The sequence below is a fragment of the Mus caroli genome, chromosome 12 (genome assembly GCF_900094665.2).
Source record: "Mus caroli chromosome 12, CAROLI_EIJ_v1.1, whole genome shotgun sequence".
Taxonomy (NCBI): Eukaryota; Metazoa; Chordata; class Mammalia; order Rodentia; family Muridae; genus Mus; species Mus caroli.
Window position 1 is genome coordinate 31,388,275 of NC_034581.1, and position 18,996 is coordinate 31,407,270.

The following is an 18,996-nucleotide window of genomic DNA, read 5'->3' on the forward strand; positions in this document are numbered from 1 at the left end:
CCCCCCCCCCCCCGCCTTGCTCCCCTACCCACCCACTCCCACTTCTTGGCCCTGGCGTTCCCCTGTACTGGGGCATATAAAGTTTCCAAGAACACATCAAAACGATCATCCATCATGACCAAGTAGGCTTCATCCCAGGGATGCAGGGATGGTTTAATATGCAGAAATCCATCAACTCAATCTTAGGCTATAAATTGTCACGTGTGTGCGCGTGCATGCTCTTGTGTGTGTGTATTTCATTTTCATGTCATCTGTAGTTTCCTTTTCGTCTCGGCTGCTTGGCCCGTAGTTCCTGACGTGCTATTTGATGTATGACTATATTGATCCTTAGATTTAGTTAAGAGACGTCTAGTTCATTTTTCCCTATTTCCAACATAATGATCATTCTGATGACTGCTAAAGAGGAGAGAACTATGTTTTCCTTGTTTAAGAATAAACTTTAAAATGAAGTTTTGTTTGATTGTGTTTTCTTGGTAGCTAGAAAAGGAAGGAACACTTAAGAGTATCAGTAAAGATAGTAAATTGACAGATCATAAATATTAATTGCACAGTTTAAAGGTTTGGTTGAACAATGGCAATTACCATTCTTTTCTGTTTCCACACCTTTTTGTTTTAAATCACTTTTGCTAATGTAACATAAAAATTAATAGCGTTCCCCCTCCCCCCAGATATCTAACAGTTTTTTGCCCCGAGTAATCAAATTTGGCTTATATTTATTTTATTAAATTATTTAATGGCTGGAAAATACGGGAAAGTATTCATAACAATTCAATTTGAAGCAAGTTGGAGAGATCTGAAATCAAGGAGCTATTCAGTAATGGATCATGATTTCCCTTAAGTGCTTAGAAGAAATGAAACGGGAAGCCAGGACTATAAAGATTGACAGAAGATTGACGGGTGCCAATATAATTGATGAGCCTCTCCAGCAAGTGAGTTTCAGTATGTGGTATTTCAATTCCATCTATTGTATTTGATGTATGTTTCTTTTGCAATTGCTAAGGTACACCTCTTAGGTATTTAAGCAGTGTCCTGAAATTATATAATAATGTTTTTTTTTTAATTTTGTACTTAAAAATTCTACTTACTAGGTACCTCTAATGAGGTGGTTTATATAGTGAGATATCTATTATAGGTTAGCTCTAGATTAGAAAAAAGTTTGCCACCATCAAAAATTCTTAATTTTATAATTTAAAATATTAATGTCAGTCTTATTGAATAATCCCATTGGTTAGGTAAATTAGACTTTTGAGTTATTTTTATTCCTTAAAATTTCTATCTCTTACTTGGTTGAAAATGTTAATTAGAATTAGATAATGATATCCCCTCACAAATATTTTTGATTATATACTTTGATTACAATGGATCTTATGAGGGCATCTTCAAAATATTTGTTTCTATTAATGCCTGGTAGCATTATTTACATCTCATCCAGTTGAACTGAGTTGAACTCTTCAGAATATTACAGGACTGAAAATGTTTTCCAAACATTTTCCAAACTCCAAAATGTTTTCAAACTCTCTGTCTGAATGTAGGTAGCTTTAGATGATGTTTTAATTTGCTTAAAAATTAGAAGTAAATGAGTTGGGGTTGTAAAACATTTTTACAATGGCTTTTAATATGAAGTTTTTATAGAGATGATAGGAATTTATTATCACAATTTAAGATTTATAGAAGAAGAATATAAGTCTTAGTTTTTGTTTGTTTTGCTATTAGTTTTTAAATCCTAAAAACTTGTTTTTCTTAATGTTTTGCTGTAGGTTATCCAGTTTTCCTTGAGGGATTATGTCCAGTACTGGTATTATACATTAAGTGATGATGAGTCATTTCTTCTTGAAATTAGGCAAACTCTTCAAAATGCGCTCATTCAGTTTGCTACTAGGTAAGTTGCACTTATATAGAAAAAATTCATACATGTCATTCTGTACAACAGGAAAACAACTTCCAAATGAAAGGGAATTTTTTAACTAAAAGATAAGTAGAAAAGTAGACTTATTATGGAATATAATGATTACATTATTTATATGAATAATTATTTTCATTTCTCTTGGGCATATATCTAAAACATATTTAATACCTCAGTTATATTTAATATCTTGAGTAAATGCAAATGAAGTGTTTGCATTGTTAAATTCTTATTAGTAGTGTGTGAAACTTAACATTTTTCTCTCTTTTTGACAGTTGTATCATTTTTGATTATAGCTACCTAGTAGGAGTGAGATAGCATTTCATTTTGGTTTTGCCTTACATTTCTCTGAAAGCTAACATTGAGTATCCTCTTGTATGCTTACTAGTCATTGTATGTCAACACTAAGGAGATGTCTAGGCATGCCCTTGCTCTGTTTTAAAATAAGGTTACTCGTACTTTATTATTGGCCATACTTTCCCGTGGGACATGGTAGTGCACATCTATAATCCCAGTACTGGAGTGTGAATAAAGCATCAGGCTACTCCACTGAAGAAAAGGACACTCCCTCTAGTAACCACTGTCTGTCAGTAGGTCCCGAGGGGTGAGGGTCTCGGGGGTCTCTCCCCCATCTGTGATAAAGTATTTAGAGGTTCCATCTTGTGCATGTATGTGTTCATCTAACAACTGTGCTCATTGTTTGTGGAGATCCAAGTCCTTTGGAAAACCCAGAACTTTGGCATCCACACATGTTGGAACCCAGTGTAGAACTGGGTTCCTTATGTGATGTTACAGTGCATTAAATAGCCATTTGGCCAACAGGGCTATTGTTAGGTTGTCAGACTCCTTGTGCAATAACCAGCATGATTTTACTACAGTAGGTATCGTTGGGAGTAGTACTGTAAACAGCGTGAACAGAGAGACGTTGCGGCGTTGGCTGTAACTTTAGAGTGAGTGATATTAAGAGTCTCCTAAGTCTCTGGATAGTCCATCCTTTCGTCTTAGCTCCAAACTTTGTCTCTGTAACTCCTTCCATGGGTGTTTTGTTCCCTCTTCTAAGGAGGAATGAATTATCCACACTGCTTGTGGACGTTGTACATCGTGGTGCGCACTAGGCTCCGCACCACGATGTACAACGTCCACAAGCAGATGGAGGAGCTAGAGAAAGTACCCAAGAAGCTGAAGGGGTCTGCAACCCTATAGGTGGAACAAGAATATGAACTAACCAGTACCCCCAGAGCTCATGTCTCTTATGAAGCATGAGATGGCCTAGTTGGCCATCATTGGGAAGAGAGGCCCCTTGGTCTTGCAAACTTTATATGCCCCAGTACAGGGGAACACCAGGGCCAAGAAGTGGGAGTGGGTGGGTAGGGGAGCAGGGCGGGGGAGGGTACAGGGAACTTTCGGGATAGCATTTGAAAAATAAATAAAGAAAATATCTAATAATAATAAAAAAGTCTCCTAAGAAGCTGTGTTGAGAATGTGTAGTTGAATGGTTTCTATTCATAATCATCTCATTCCTCACATATTAATCATGCACCATTTTATAAAGTACTGCATTATTTAACTTTTCTGCTTTTTGTCGAGACAGATATTAAACACTTTTAGTGTAATCTCCTAATATAAATGAAAAACAATAGTGTGGTTGTTGTTCTTAGTATAGGGAATTCTTTGGAGTTCAAATTTCTTTTAATTTTGCAAATAATGTAAGAAACTCAAAATAGAGGGAGTGTTACCCTTTTATTTCTATTTTGAGAAGTAGAAATCTAGATTAGCATTGAATTGTCTATACTAATAGCATTATTGGATGATTTTTATTAATTTAAATGTCAAATGTTCTATTGAATTGAGATGGGTTTTAAAATGCCTTTCAATTTTGGCAAATTTTATGTCATTTAAAAAATTCAGTAATGAATGGTTTTGTCCTACAATGAAAACAAAAATGAAATAGTATAATATTTTTCTTCCAAACTTTTTAGATGGAGCCATTTACCTAATGGCCTGTAGTAAGTACACTTACATTATAAAACTGGAAGTTGCTCACATAAACTATGACTTAAATACTTCTTAAAACCAGAGTATCACTGTGTAGCCAACGCAGGTCTCAGGTTCAGTGCGAATTCCTAGACTCACCTCTGATTTGAGATCCTTCAGCTGCTGCTTGCTTTCAGTGCATGTGTGTCAACATGACGGACTGGGTTGGGTTTTTTGTTTTTTGTTTTTTGTTTTTTGTTTTTTGTTTTTGTTTGTTTGTTTGTTTGAATAAGGCATAGGGGATGGTTTACATTTTTATTTCATATTTTATATTGAGTCATAATATTGATGCCAGGTTAATTTGTATGCTTAAACATGTGTTTATATTTTGAGACTGTTGATTCTTTTGCAGCTTCTAAAGATCGAAACACTGTTATGTTTAATTTCTGTTTGACTTCTCATGTAAGTCAAAGTGTAACTGTGCTTTTACATTACTAGTTAAGGTTTGTTTATCAAACTATAAATGTGCCTTTATAATTAATAGACAAGATTTGTTTGGGAAAAAAATCCATACTCTTTTCAATGTCATCACTGCTCTTCAATGTTTCCACTCAGCAGTCTGTTTTGATTTGAGTTTTGTGGACATTTACTTGTGTGCTACCTACGGATAGGACTGCCAGTGTTTGGCCATAGTTTTATATCCATAGTTAAGGCAGAATGCTCATCTTGTCTTTGCCACTTATCTGACTCTTTAATCAGTGCCTCGTCTTTCTTATTAAAGATGGCTTATTTGCTAGAATGCAAAGCCTCTAACTGAGAAGAAACGCAGTGCCAACCATCAAATAAACATCCACTTGAGTTGTTCATTTCATATGTGTTGTCAGTGGTCACAGTGAGTTTGTGTTCTTCCCTGGTCCCATTAGCCTAGGGTCTCTCATTGACCATCCTCTTCAGGAGCATATCTTACTTCTCTTTGCCTTAGGTATGACCCTGAAAGTTTTATTGGAGTTATATGCTATTTTTATATTATGACTAGTTACTAAGATGTTTCCTAACGTGTGCTGCTGTTGAAACATTGTACTAGATAATTTTATAGGATCAATATTCAACATTTTGTATTTTAAACGGTTTTGTAATGCTATGCTGACCATCATCTTTAAGCTAAGCAGTTCTGTGTGTCTTGTTATTTAGTGGCTGTAGTCTTAAGTGGTGGTATATACAAAAAAGAAGTAAGTTACCATATACATTTGGTTTCAGAAGATAGGTTGTGTAACTAAAAGAATGTGTGGAAAATTTAGAAGGGATTCAGAAGAAACCAAGAAATGTCTGCAACATCTTAAGCAAGTAGACAGTCTGAACCTCTCAGGTGTTTTTATATCTGTGTTGAGAAATTATGTGATGGATCTACGGGGAGGCTTATTTCATATGTAACTAAAACCATTTTACTGCATTTGCTAATTTTAAGAATTTAAATTGAATTTTTATACCTTTGGACATTACTTAAAATATGTTGTCAGAAGACAAAGTGAAATAAGAGCTGACGTATTTAAGAATCTTATGTCATAAACTCTGAGATAGAAAAGTAATTAAGGAACAAAATCTCCACATGAGATGTTAAGGGATGCGCTGTGGTTCTGAGCACCTTCGGCTCTTGCAAAGGACCAGAGTTTGCTTCTTGACACCCATGACTAGCGGCTTGTAGCTGCTATAACTCTCGCTCCAGGGGCTCTGACAGTTACCTTCATTAAAGTAGATGTACATTTTTGTAAAGCGCTTATATAATGATTTATTGTTTTTTTTTTCTACAAGGTCAAAAGAAATAGACTGGCAGCCTTATTTTACTACACGCATTGTAGATGATTTTGGCACTCACCTACGAGTATTCAGAAAGGCTCAACAGAGAGTAACAGAGAAAGATGATCAAGTAAAAGGTACTGATTTTATTTCATTTGAAAGTCAGGATGTAAAAATGTCTTATTTCTTTGTGTATTCTCAGTTATTCCTTGTTGTTCTAGGTACAGCAGAGGATCTGGTAGAAACCTTTTTTGAAGTTGAAGTTGAAATGGAGAAGGATGTTTGCCGGGATCTAGTGTGCACTTCTCCCAAGGATGAAGAAGGTTTCACTTTTACTATAACCTTTCTGAGTCCAGTCACAGGATAGAGACAAGGGGGCAGAGCAGTTCTAGGGTGGCATTTTTCTTACACAGGATAGCTTTATATAGAAAACACTATTTTATTATAATGCTTTCAAATAGCTTCTGCATCCTTTTCTCATCCTGACGGTTATCTTTAAATAACTGAACACTTACATTTTGAGAACAATAGTTAATTTCAATTTACTATCTCTACCCTGAGTATACCTGTTATCCTAAAAGCATTTCTAGTTAATTTCAAATAAAATGTTTAGATTGCTATATGCTGTTTAATTTATTTGACTAGATACTGGAATAAGTGTTTCTTGATGTTTATATAAAATTTCCTCTTGATGAGAAGTTAGACAAATTTTGGTAGAGGTTTTTTTTTTTTTAATTTCAGTTTAGTCTCATGATTAGGTGTTTCCTATGGCATGTATTTTTACCAATGGGATTAGCTTTAGAGTTGTTTCCCAGGAAATTTCCATGTGGGAACAGCAATAATGAAGAATTGGTAGTTCTGGAAGTGATTTTCTTCAGTTTTGAGAATATGCTAAACTTTTCTCACCTTTACTATTATTTTATTCTTCCCCATTTTTTCTATTTTTTTTCCTGTTTATACTTATTATTAAGTTCAGTTTTCACTGCCAGTTCATAAAAATTGTGTGAAAGTAGTTAAGTAACAGGCACTTGCAGTGCTATGAAGTATGCATGTGAGGTGAGCTTCCTAAAACCAGCATACTAGAAGAGCTTTTGGCTACATTGTTTTTACATACTGAAATTGTACAAGTGCTGTTTTCCATCAATAATTACTAGGTTATCTTTATATGTACAAATAACTTCTAAGTATGCAAGGGTAATAATTAATACATAGAAATGAAAAATACATTGTGCCCTTAAAACTGTTTTAGAGAAAAACAATTTTGTCATTAAAAGATCTCATGATTAATAAGACTGGTTCAAACCGATAGAACTTTGATTAATGTAAGGTCATACTGGAGAACAGTGAAGACAGTTTAGTGAACACATATGTAAGTAGCAAAGAAGGAAGTTGTGATGAATACGAACCATCTTTAAAATGTTTTTTATATTAAGAATAGATAGAGACTCTAGATTTTCTAATGTCATTATAGCTACTTTTTCTGTTTTTAGGATTCCTAAGGGATTTGTGTGAGGTTTTATTATATTTATTGCTACCTCCTGGAGATTTCCAGAGCAAGATCATGCGATACTTTGTCAGGGTAAGCCTAAATTCATATCAAATAATGACATAAAGGAACTTAGCGCAATAGTTCTCAAAAATCTTTGGCCATAAGACCCAGTAAAACGTCATAATTATTGAAGTATCAAAGAACTTTTTAAAATGTGATTCTTCATCTATACTATATATATGTGTTATAAATTACAAAATGAAATTTTGAACCCTGACTATGTAAGTATACACTCGTTTAGCTGATAGGTCACTGACATGCCACCTTGTTCCTTTTAAAGTCTTACTGTATGCTTGTTAGAATCTGAGAGTAAAAAGGAAATGAGAAAAACATTTGGATTTATATTACCCTGAGCTCACCAACCTTGTGTGACCTCATAAGCTAGCAGGGTTGGGCCTGGGTAGCATTTGAATGGGAAAAATGACCTTGGGGACCTTTTCTGAATTCTCCAGAGTCACAAGCCATTACTTTTGAGAACTGCCTTAGAGTTAGGTACTTTATTCTTTGGTTATAATACATAGAACTTTTTTTAAAATTGAAAAAGTATTCATACAATATATTTTTATCATGTTTCCTCCCTGAATTCTCCCTACCCACCCTACTTCATGTTCCTTTTTTGTGTCACTCTCAAAAACAAAACAGAAATCAAGAAACATAGAAAAATCTCACAACACCCTAACAGAAATATAGTAAGACAAAAACAAAACAAAACAAAACAAAACAAAACAAAACATGATGTCCACAAAATATCATTGCATTCATTTTGTGTTGGCCAGCTACTCCTGGGCTGGGACCTTCCCTTAAGTGTGGTTGATATACCCAGTGAGACTCCATGGGAGAAAGTTGATTTTTCTCTTTGCCAATAGCATCAGTTATAGATAGCTTCTTGGTTACAGGTGGGACTCTGTGTCTATTTCCCCTTCTTAGTGCTGGAACCCTGCCTGTCTTGATCCTGTACAGGTTTTGAGATCATATTTGAGTCCTGTTGTGGCTGGATGATAATGTTTCTTTGAAGTCATCCATCACCTTTGTCTCTTAAAATCCTCTTGCTTCCTCCTTTGCATAGTTCCTTGAACCCTGAAAGGAAGGATTTGGTAAAAATAACACTTTTAGGACTAAGTGTGCCAAAGACTCACACTCTGCCTATTTCCAGTTGCGTGTCTCTGTGCAAATTCCATTCTACTGCAACAAGCATCATCTCTGGTTTGTGTAGTAAAGTTCCAAAAAGAGATTATATTCAGGAATGTTTCAAATGGGGGAAATAAAGCCTCATTATAGGACTACACAGACAGTATTGCATATGCCAGCAAGATTTTGCTGACAGGAACCTGATACAGGAACCATAGTCTCTTGTGAGGCTATGCCAGTGCCTGGCAAATAAGGAAGTGGATGCTCACAGTCATCTATTGGATGGAACACAGGGCTCCCAGTGGAAGAGCTAGAGAAAGTACCCAAGGAGCTGAAGGGGTCTGCAACCCTATAGGAGGAACAACAATATGAACTAACCAGTACCCCCAGAGCACATGTCTCTAGCTGCATATGTAACAGAAGATGGCCTAGTTGACCATCAATGGGAGGAGAGGTCCTTGGTCTTGCAAAGATCATATGCCCCAGTACAGGGGAATGTCAGGGCCAGGAAGTTCGAATGGGTGGGTTGGGGAGCAGGGCAGGGGGAGGGTGTAGGGGACTTTTGGGATAGCATTTGAAATGTAAATGAAGAAAATATCTAATAAAAAAAAGAAATGGAAATTTATAGTCAAGGAATAGGGAGGTGATCAGTGAACCCACTGAATATTACATTTTTATTATTCATTCTTCTATTGGTGGGTGTCTAGTCTGTTCGTTTCTGGCTATTTTGAATAGAGCAGCAATGAACATAGATGAGCTAGTGTCTTTGTAGTAGGATGTAGGGTCCTTTTGGTGTATGCTCAAGAGTGATAGAGTTGGCTCCTGAGGTAGATCTATTCCCAGCTTCCTAAGGAGCCACCACAGTGATTTACTGTACTCCCACCAGCAGTGGTTGAATGTTCCCTTTACCCCACATCCTCACCAGCATGCCAGCTCACTTTAGTTTTATAGGTCAGGCCAACCTGTGTAGTGATGGCATGGTGGCTGTGTCCTCCCACATCAGTTAAGAAATGCCCTACAGAAGTGACCACAGGCCAATCTGATTTGGATAGTTTTTCAGTTGAGCTTTCCTATTTTTTATCAAGATGATAGTTGAAGCTAACTATGACAGATGAAAGATAAGGGGTGGCCACAGGTTATACACCCTCATTAGATTCCTGCTAGAGGAGGGCCAGGATGATCAGATAGCACGAATGAGGATGAGAAGTTTGATCAGAGATTGAGGGTGGAGGCAGTCTAGCTAAACACCTTTGGTTGGATTATTGCTAAACTGCTTGCTACAATGATGAAAACAGGTTGAGGTCTGATTTGGAAGAGCCTGTAAGTAACTAATTAGAGTTGGGTTGAAGATAAAGCTGTCACCAGGCAACTGTAGTTACACCCGTTTTATTCCCCCAGAAGTACCAGTTTCTTTTCACTCACTGACAGTTGTTTCATGCTTCTCAATTCTCCTTCAGAATGACTTTGTTAATTTCTTAGCTAGCTCCTGTTCTGTTTTTCCCAGGACTGAAGGCAGTGCAGAGTTCTTTTCCTTTGTAGTAGTCACTGTTATTTTAAGTAATAAATTGGATTTTGTGTTTTCAATTGGTGTTTTTCTCCATAATGGACTGGGAGCTGAGTCCATACCAGTCAGTATCTATATTCTTGTGAGTCTAGTGGTTAGCTCACTGTGATAATATAGCTCATACCAAACCAGTGATTATCTTGTGATGGAAGATGAAGTGTCCTCTTGGTGTTTGTGTCATACATGCTATTGCAGAGCCAAGAATGAAGATTTGCTTTGTGAAGTGACATTATTGTTTAAAAATGTACAAAAAGGTAGTCAATGTATTTGTATCACTGTAGATTGGCTTTATGATAGATTTCATTCTTTTTGGTCAAATCTACTTTAGTACAACACTGATTTCAGCAAGTCAATTTTGTTCATTTCACTTATAGCCCTTTATCAGGTTTTTTTTTGTTTGTTTGTTTAAATTTAAACTTTCACAAGAGTAATTTTGTTTATATTAAATAATTAAGAGGTTTTTCTGCGGTATGCATTTGTTCTTTTTTTTTTTTTTTTTTTTGTTTGTTTGTTTTTTGGTTTTTTGAGACAGGGTTTCTCTGTATAGCCCTGGCTGTCCTGGCACTCGCTTTGTAGACCAGGCCAGTCTCTGCCTCCCGAGTGCTGGGATTAAAGGCGTGTGCCACCACGCCCAGCTTGCATTTGTTCTTTTTAATGCATAGATTGTACAAATACCGTAATTGTCTAAGGTAATTGCTATTTAACTACTTTTACTTTCTTTCTATCACTGTGGTTTATTCACTGAAGGATTCATGACTCAGTAACTTAAATTGGAATTTAGTGCAATCTTTTAGAAATTTGAGGCCTTGGACCAGCAAGAATGACCTGAGGTCAGTTTCCAGAACCCACATAATGGAAGAGGAGTCCATTCAAATTTTCCTCTGACCACATGTGTTGAGTTGTGTCTCCCCAGCCACCATATTATAATAATAAGTGTGAAAAGGTTGGGGGTCTTGCTCTAAGAATTGCAAGCCAGAGGCATGTTATTGTGCATCCCTGGGACCACAGGGATGCAGTACAATCCTGTGACAAACCTTTGTCTAGTCATACATTTATTGAGGAGAATTAGAAGACCAGAGTAATTTTCTAAGACAGATTCACTGATTATATTAAATAATAAACATAAAATGACATTTATTTCCAATCTTTTTTTTTTCATTTTGAAAAGTAATTAGAAAATTGATTTTGGGGACTGAATTTTTTCCTTATAAACTATATTTTAAATTTTGAACATGTAGGTCATAAACAGAATTTGAAGAAAGAAATTCATATATAAATATATCTTTAAAGACAGTAGAAAGCCTGGCGTAGTGTCTTGTGTCTATAATCTCAAATGTTAGGAGGTTGAGGCAGGAGGGTTCAATGTCAACCTCAGATACATAAAAGGTTTGAGGCCGGTTTCTGTTACCTGAGACTCTGTCTCAGGAGTAAAACAAAAACAAAAAAAAGTTAGAAGCTACAGCTCACTCTGAAAGGATCAATTCCTCATAATCTAGAACTGTTAAGACTCTCAATAACAGTGTCTAGAAGTTACTGGTGCCTACATTACTGCTTGTTAAAAACTAATTCAGTATGGGATAATGGTTGTTGGTGACAATATTTGCTCATGCAGGATTATACAGTATTTCTTTAAAGAAAAAAAGACTGCTGGATTCATATGGACACACACACATACACACACACACACACACACACAGAGCAAATGGTCTTTTAAGAGAATCAGTCTTTTAATGTTGTATTGTTAGCATTATGAGTATTCTCAAGGATGAATTTTGTTAATTTCAGATATCACAGGCATTAAACTATGACTAAAACTTGCTTTAAAAGTCTATGTTAGTAGTATCAGTTCTAAGTTCTTATGTCTTCATTTCTATTTGTGTAAATATATGCCCTTGTTGGACTTAAATAGCTTAGAGGAGTGGGTAAATATATTTAAAGATAAGTAAATAACTAGACTAGTTGAGGAATTACATTTATACATGGAGGCTCCTAGGCAGTGCTACCATGTGAGAGAAATGTGAGATGTAAAATAAGAATCCTTCTAAGAGACAGAGCTGGAAATGCAGGCACAGCTGTATTTTAAACTTGCAAGTGAGAAAGATGAGCTGGAACTCTCAGGACACACTTCATAGGCTCAGTGGTTCTGGGAGAGCATAAAAACTGCAAGGCCTGGGACTGTAGACAGTGTAGGTAGATTTTATTATTTATTTCTCACTTTTTTTTTTTACTATGATAATACTCAGGTAGAGGAGACACTTGTGTTCCAGTTATGCAGATTTACCTAATATTGATACCACACGGTACTTGTTCTATCTCATCACTTAAAATAAACATAATCTCAAGTTGATGTGTATCTTCTCCTTTTTATTTTTAAATACTAGGTTCTTTAGTCTATAAACACCTTTATTCTAATATTTTGTCTTTTAGAAATTCACATAAATACTTACAAGCCAGAGGTGTCCTTTTATGGTGTTTTTAAAAATAATTCCCTTCTAATTGTCAAAGAGATGTGTTTAAGTTAATGTATTTTGATGTGGAGGTGGTAGCTCACCTTTTATATTTTGGTTGTGAGCCTAGCCTTTAGCAGCTGAGTCATCTCTCTAGCATGGTAGCTCACCTTTTTATAAGGCTGCAGTGAGTCCATGTTCCATGTGTATTATAGCGCTTACTGTTGTTTCAGGAATCCACTGTTAGATTTGAGAATATGCTAAATTCAGGTATGTATTTTAAATTTAATTTTAGGAAATCCTTGCACGAGGAATTCTTCTTCCATTAATAAATCAACTCAGTGATCCTGATTATATTAATCAATATGTCATATGGATGGTAAGTACCTTTTAATATTGTGACTTGTATTTGAGTATTTAAAATAGTTTTTTAGCAGTAAAAATATTGTCTGAAGATCAAAGTGATTAACCAACAGTATATGAAAGAAATGGAATAAAAGGAACGTGTTAAATTGTCTCTGCATTTTCTGGTACCTTTCTTTCTATTATGGTGTTGCTACTATCTATCTTAAGTAATGGCGTTTACTGCCTGTGTTGTCTAGGAAGATTTTAACAATGCTCCTATATGCTACAGATTACCTATCTGAAGTGTTTAAGACCTGCCTTGCTGTCCTCAAAGTATAAGGCTTATGCTTTTAATACTCTGGTCTTCAGGCTTCTTTTTTTGTTTGTTTGTTTGTTTAGTTAATTGTGTAATATTTAGTATTTCATTTTAGAAGGTCAGGCAGCTTTTTAGCTAGTATTTCTTCCTTCTCTTTTGTAACTATTACAATTTTAGTGGTTGTTATAAAAATTAGAATGAGCTGCTTCAACAGCATATGCATAGAACAGTGTTTCACTGTCTCATATCCAATCTGAGCCTTGCCAGCAGAATCATTTCAACTCCTTGTCTCGTGGGCTCATGTCACAGATAGTTTATATATTTATACATATACTTAATTTATTCAGTACTGCAATTTAGGTTTTTTTTTATATCATAGTTTCTTTAAAAAAATACTAAGGAAAAATAAAACTTCTGAGTACTAGTCTACATGTATCATTTTTAATGATCCACATTGTTTTCTTATAATTTTAAATTTGTTCTTATTTTCTTTTATGTGAACAGTTTCTTAAAGGAATTGTATACTTTTTAAGCTTGATGGCAGTAATGGCATCAAACTCACTAAGCCTTTGCTTATTGGAAAATATGCTTGCTATAAGGTTACATATTTCTGTTTTCTCTAGAGTGCTTGACTGTTTTATATTAGTACTTTTGAAGGTGTTTGATTGGAAAAATAAGTTGGTCTTCTTGCTTTCCTTGTTTCTAATGAAAAGCAAGCGTCAGTATTGTGACTGTGTCTGTTTTTGTGGTTCTGAGCCTTTGCAGTCTCCGCCCTTTGGCTTTGTGCTGAAGAGTCACAGACGTTTTGCTGCCTTTCTGTAGCTCTGTTGTTTTGCCTAGATGAAAGTGTTTTATCCAACACAGAGATTAACATAGAGATTATTGTGTAGATATTAAATGCTCAGGTACTCACCATGTGATAACCAAGCCATGATCAAGTCTAATATAATCCTCTCTTGTAGTTGCTGAATGTGCCTATGAGAGGGAGGTCTTCCCTCAGTGTACTTTCATAAAGGAGTACTCATCCTATCTGTATTCTTACTCTGGCTTGTACTCTGGTATTTTTCTTCTGTTACTTCCACCTTTTAATTAAAAACAAACAAACAAACAAACAAACAACTGCCTTGGTGCTGTATGGGAAACTTTTCCTGGGACACCAAGATGTGTGTCTACTCATTCCAGAAAGGGAGCGCATGGCAGACCAAAGTCATAATTACACCAAACAAACAATGAATTATTGCTGGGACTACTCATACCTGCTCAGGCCAAGAAACTTGGTAAACTTGCAGAGCTACCTCTAAGACCTGCAGCTTTTCTAAGTTATTACCCATGTTGGGGTTCTGCTTATAAATCATCCCTGCTCCATATAAGAAACCCCTTGTCCACATCGCCATTAGTGGTACCAATAACAATCCATTGGTCTGTTTGACTTTGGTCTGTCATGGTTTCCCTTTCTGGAGCGAGTAGACATGCACGTATTGGGTGTCCCAGGAAAAGTTTCCCTATACCACCAAGATAGGGTTTTATTGAAGGTGGAAGTAATGGAAATATAAAAACAAGAAGAATACCAAGAGCTACAAGACAGAGTAAGAGAACAGATGAGTGTCTAATCCTAGTTGACTTGATTTCTTTCACAGTGAGAGCTCAAGCCCCTACAGCACTAAAGAACTTTTACTCCGTTCCTGTTGATCTCATCTTCTGGTTTTGAGGTCTTTCTCATGTAGCTTCAGCCACCTTGATTTCCTTGCTGCCCTCAGTCATTCTGAGCATCGTTCTGTGCTTTTCAGTACCTACTATGTGTGGCTTCTGTTTTGTTTATAGTGTGTGACCCATTTTATTGTAATTGCTTACACTCTGCTTTTTTCTTTTGGTGTACTCACTTGGTTTGTAGTGAGTGGTGTGTGCCTGGGGTTTCATATTGAATTTTTCTCTTAGTAAGCAATCCCTTGCCTACCTGTTCTTTAAAACTTTATTTTCAGATCCGTGATTCAAATTGCAACTATGAGGCCTTTATGAACATTATTAAATTAAGTGACAATATTGGAGAGTTAGAGGCAGTCAGAGATAAGGCAGCAGAAGAGCTACAGTATCTTAGATCCTTAGATACAGCCGGTGATGGTAAGTGAGTCTCTTCAAGGAATACCGTAGCCTTAATCAAACTTAATTTACATAAGTAGAATCATAAATACCTGCTTTTTAATACTCAAATTAAGCATTCCTTCCTGTATTAACATGTTCTTAGAGTAAAAACATTGCTTTCTAAATTTGAGGGTAATGGTATTGCTATTTTCCCTAACATACTATATGATTAAATTAAATAATTTCATGAAGCAATTACAGTTTTTATTGAAACAAAATTGCTATATTGATTATTTTGTTGAATTACAATAAATAAAAGTATTTCTGAAATACCTCAACCATTTTTAGTTTATACTAAATCTGGTTTTTTTTTCAGATATCAACACTATAAAAAATCAAATAAATAGCTTATTATTTGTAAAGAAAGTATGTGATTCAAGAATACAACGGTTACAGTCAGGCAAAGTAAGTATAACATACTTGTAAAATAATGCCTAGTTGTAAATACTTTATTGTGATTAAAATGTCTAGTTTGTGGTAAAACATAGGATATTAATTAATGAAGTTATTTACAATAGGACTTAAACAAAAAGAGCACATGCATGTGTGTGCCTGCACTGCTCATGTGTGTCTGTGTGCGCGTGTGTATGTGTGATAGAAGTGTCTTCCATTGTTTTCCACCTTATTTAGAGATAGGATCTTTCAGTGAACCTGGAGCTCCCCTGAGAACTGCAGATGCTGGCCACTGTGCTCTGAAAGTAACCTGTCTCTCCCGTATCATTCTCCAGTACTTGGGATATAGAAACAAACCTCTGTGGCTGGCTTTTTTTTGTATAAGTTCTGGGGATCTTCAAGCTTGCACAGCAAGCATTTTGCCAACTGAGTGTATTTTTAGCCCCCAAAACAATAACTTTATATGATACAGTATTATTCTTTCTAAAGCATTTTGGAAGATTGATTTTTAACACTGCTTGAAAGGTTCCCCTCTGCAGTGTTGCAGGACTCTGCTGATCTCTGTTAAGCTATGGAGAGAGGTCTCATTTTATAGAATGTTGTTTGTTAAAGTTGTCAAGAATAAGGTTTGCTTTAAACAATAATTAGTGAAATTTATGTGAAGATAAGATGTATTTGACAGCTGTTTCAGAAACACTTGGTGAATCAGGACAAAAATAAGTACAAAACACCCAAATATTGATGATGGTTGTTAGAAGCAGCAGAGGTTTAATTTCTGAGCCTGCTTATGAGCATATAGAGTGATATGGTAGTCGGCACAGCATCTGTATACGCACTGCCAACATCTGATGTGCAAATTGTTGTAGCAGGAAATGGTACAGCATAGTATATTGGTCTACTGCTAGCCCACAATGCTTCAGTAAGTTCGTGGGAACAAAATCTGAAGCCTAGTTGGAGCTGAGTAGAGATGAGTGTGTGTTGATGGTCAAGTTGCACTTTCACATGAGTTCTTGCTTGCCTTTCTTTGCTGGGATAACACTGATCAAAAACAACATAGAGAAGGAAGGATTTTGTCTTACACTTTTAGGTCACAATTCGTAATTAAGAGAAGTCAGGGTAGGAATTAGCTTGGAAACTGTGAAAGAATGCTGCTTACTGACTTGCTCTTTGGCTCACAACGCCAGTTTCCCATACAGTACAGACTCAAGCCGTCTAGCTCTCTTGCTACCCACAGCGGGCCGGACCCTCCCACATGCATGATCAGTTTAGACCATAACTAACCTTTCTGGTGTTTGTTTTCCTTGTCTGTAAAGTCAGGTTGATACTAACCAACAGGATTGCTGTTCAGCTTAAATGAAGTTATATGTGGAATGGATCCAGGGTAGTGCCTGGCACTAAATGCTCATTACACTTTGAGCCTCTTCTCTTACTGTATTGCTTTGACTATATTTTACCTCTTATAGTCTGAAAGAAATATATAGTTTAATAGCAACAGAGGTTTTACTCTGTAAAAAGCAACATTGCTTTTTGGATATATTTTTATATAACAGGAAGCTGTTAGATAAATGCTAATCAAAATGTAAAGTTAATGAGGTCCATTATGGATTTTTAGGTACATGAAACATTCAAACATAGTCTTTTGCTTTTATTTCCTATAATGTTTGTTTTATTGTGGAATATGTAGAAATAGAGAATACATGAAAAAACAATGATATAGATTATCTTATATTGGGGAAAATCAGTGTTATATTTTAAATGATTATTTGGTAACTATTTCTTAAAATGAATAAGCACTTAGAGTTACTGAGCAGAGTTTTTATTGGGAATCATAATACAATCTTTGCTTTTGTCACGTTTTGATAGAATATTGCATTTTCTTATATTCATATAAACATCCTACCCTAATGATTGATGACTGAAGTCCTTACTTGTATTCACTTGTGTTTGTAGGAAATAAATACTGTGAAGCTAGCAGCAAACTTTGGGAAACTTTGTACAGTCCCCTTGGACAGCATTCTTGTAGACAATGTTGCACTACAATTTTTTATGGGTAGGTAAAACTTCATTTAAATAATAGGGACACTAAATTTTTTTGGATTTTAAACTTGTGGTAAAGATAAAAGTAACACAAAACTCCAAAACTTAATAAAAATATAGTTCAGTGATATTACATACATTGTTGAGGTACAAGCATCCTGTGTCTATCTCTCTACACTGATTCTTCTGGGATAAGGCTGACTTCCTGCTTATGAAAGTGACCTCAGGACTCTTCCATGTTGTAGCATCTGTCAGAATTTTTCTCCTTCCAAAGGCTGTCACATACATAAACACATGTGTGCATGTGCATGTTTCCAGTACCCTTTGCATGTCCACATATCCTCATAGGAATCTTGGGTTGCTTCTGTAGTTTAGTTAGTGTGAGTCAGGTTGCAGTGTACATAGATGTATAGGTAGCTTTTTAAGATTCTTCTTTCATTTCTGTTACATATATAACAATAAGTGGTATTAGTGAATCATATTAAGTTTGTGTACTACTTTTGAAGACCCACTATACTTTTTATCAGTGACTGTCCCGTCTTCCATTTTAGCTAGTTCACTCTCCCAGGTCTTTTCTCAGTCTTCCTTAGAGTTCTGTCAGGCCCTGCCAGGACTTCTTCATGGAGTTGGCTTCCTGTTCTGCTACCTTGCATGTAGTTTTATAATTTAAAGTATTAGTGAATTTTGAATGATTATTTTGCACTCCAATTTGAGCTCATTTTTTTCTTTTTCTTTAGAAACTATGGAGGTAGCTATTTGTTTGGAAATAGAAAATGTTTTTCATAACTAAAGAACACTTGGCAAACTATTATTATTATTATATATAATAGAAGGTTCTAGTATGCTTTAAAATTCATTGAGAAACATTATTTTCTTGGCCCAGTACTTGGTAAATAGAAGCAGAAGGATTAGGAGAACAAGGTTATCAGCTATATAGCAGTTCCATGGCCAGCCTGAGCTTCATAAGTTCCTGTCTCAAAACAAACATAAAAAAATAATACTTTATTTGGAGCACATAATATGTAAAATTATATTTATTTGTGAGTGAGAGATTTGTTTTATGCTGATTTTATAGTACTTGCTTATTATTTTTTAATATCACATTAAAATTATTTTTCTATGGCAGACATTTCCAGTAAAAATCCTTGAGTCATCTTTTGTTTAATCAAAGTATATGTGGTTTCATACAGTGCTAATCTTAATTTTAATATTTCTAGAAAATTTCATGTTATTACTAAATTTCATTCAGATTAGATATTGAGTGTTGATGAAGCAGTTAGTAACATAAAGTCTCATGAAGCTTGTTCACTAGAAATTCTATCAAGACAAGATACTAAAAATCTTTACGTTGAGCATAGTGATTTGTGCCTATACTCATGAGGATTAAGTAGAGATCTTTAGTTGTAA

General features: G+C 35.4%; 1 protein-coding gene across 3 annotated transcripts in view; it reads left to right on the forward strand.

Moving 5' to 3' along the window:
- Snx13 (sorting nexin 13) overlaps positions 1-18,996 on the forward strand; it is a 95,924-nt gene that overhangs the window by 36,736 nt on the left and 40,192 nt on the right. For all 3 annotated transcript variants that reach the window (XM_021178790.2, XM_021178789.2, XM_021178791.2), the window contains exons 4-12: positions 840-929; positions 1,758-1,879; positions 5,687-5,808; positions 5,893-5,994; positions 7,162-7,250; positions 12,655-12,738; positions 15,000-15,138; positions 15,476-15,564; positions 17,503-17,602. In XM_021178790.2, coding sequence (XP_021034449.1) covers positions 840-929; positions 1,758-1,879; positions 5,687-5,808; positions 5,893-5,994; positions 7,162-7,250; positions 12,655-12,738; positions 15,000-15,138; positions 15,476-15,564; positions 17,503-17,602 — 937 coding nt within the window. The remainder of the gene's footprint in view (positions 1-839; positions 930-1,757; positions 1,880-5,686; positions 5,809-5,892; positions 5,995-7,161; positions 7,251-12,654; positions 12,739-14,999; positions 15,139-15,475; positions 15,565-17,502; positions 17,603-18,996) is intronic.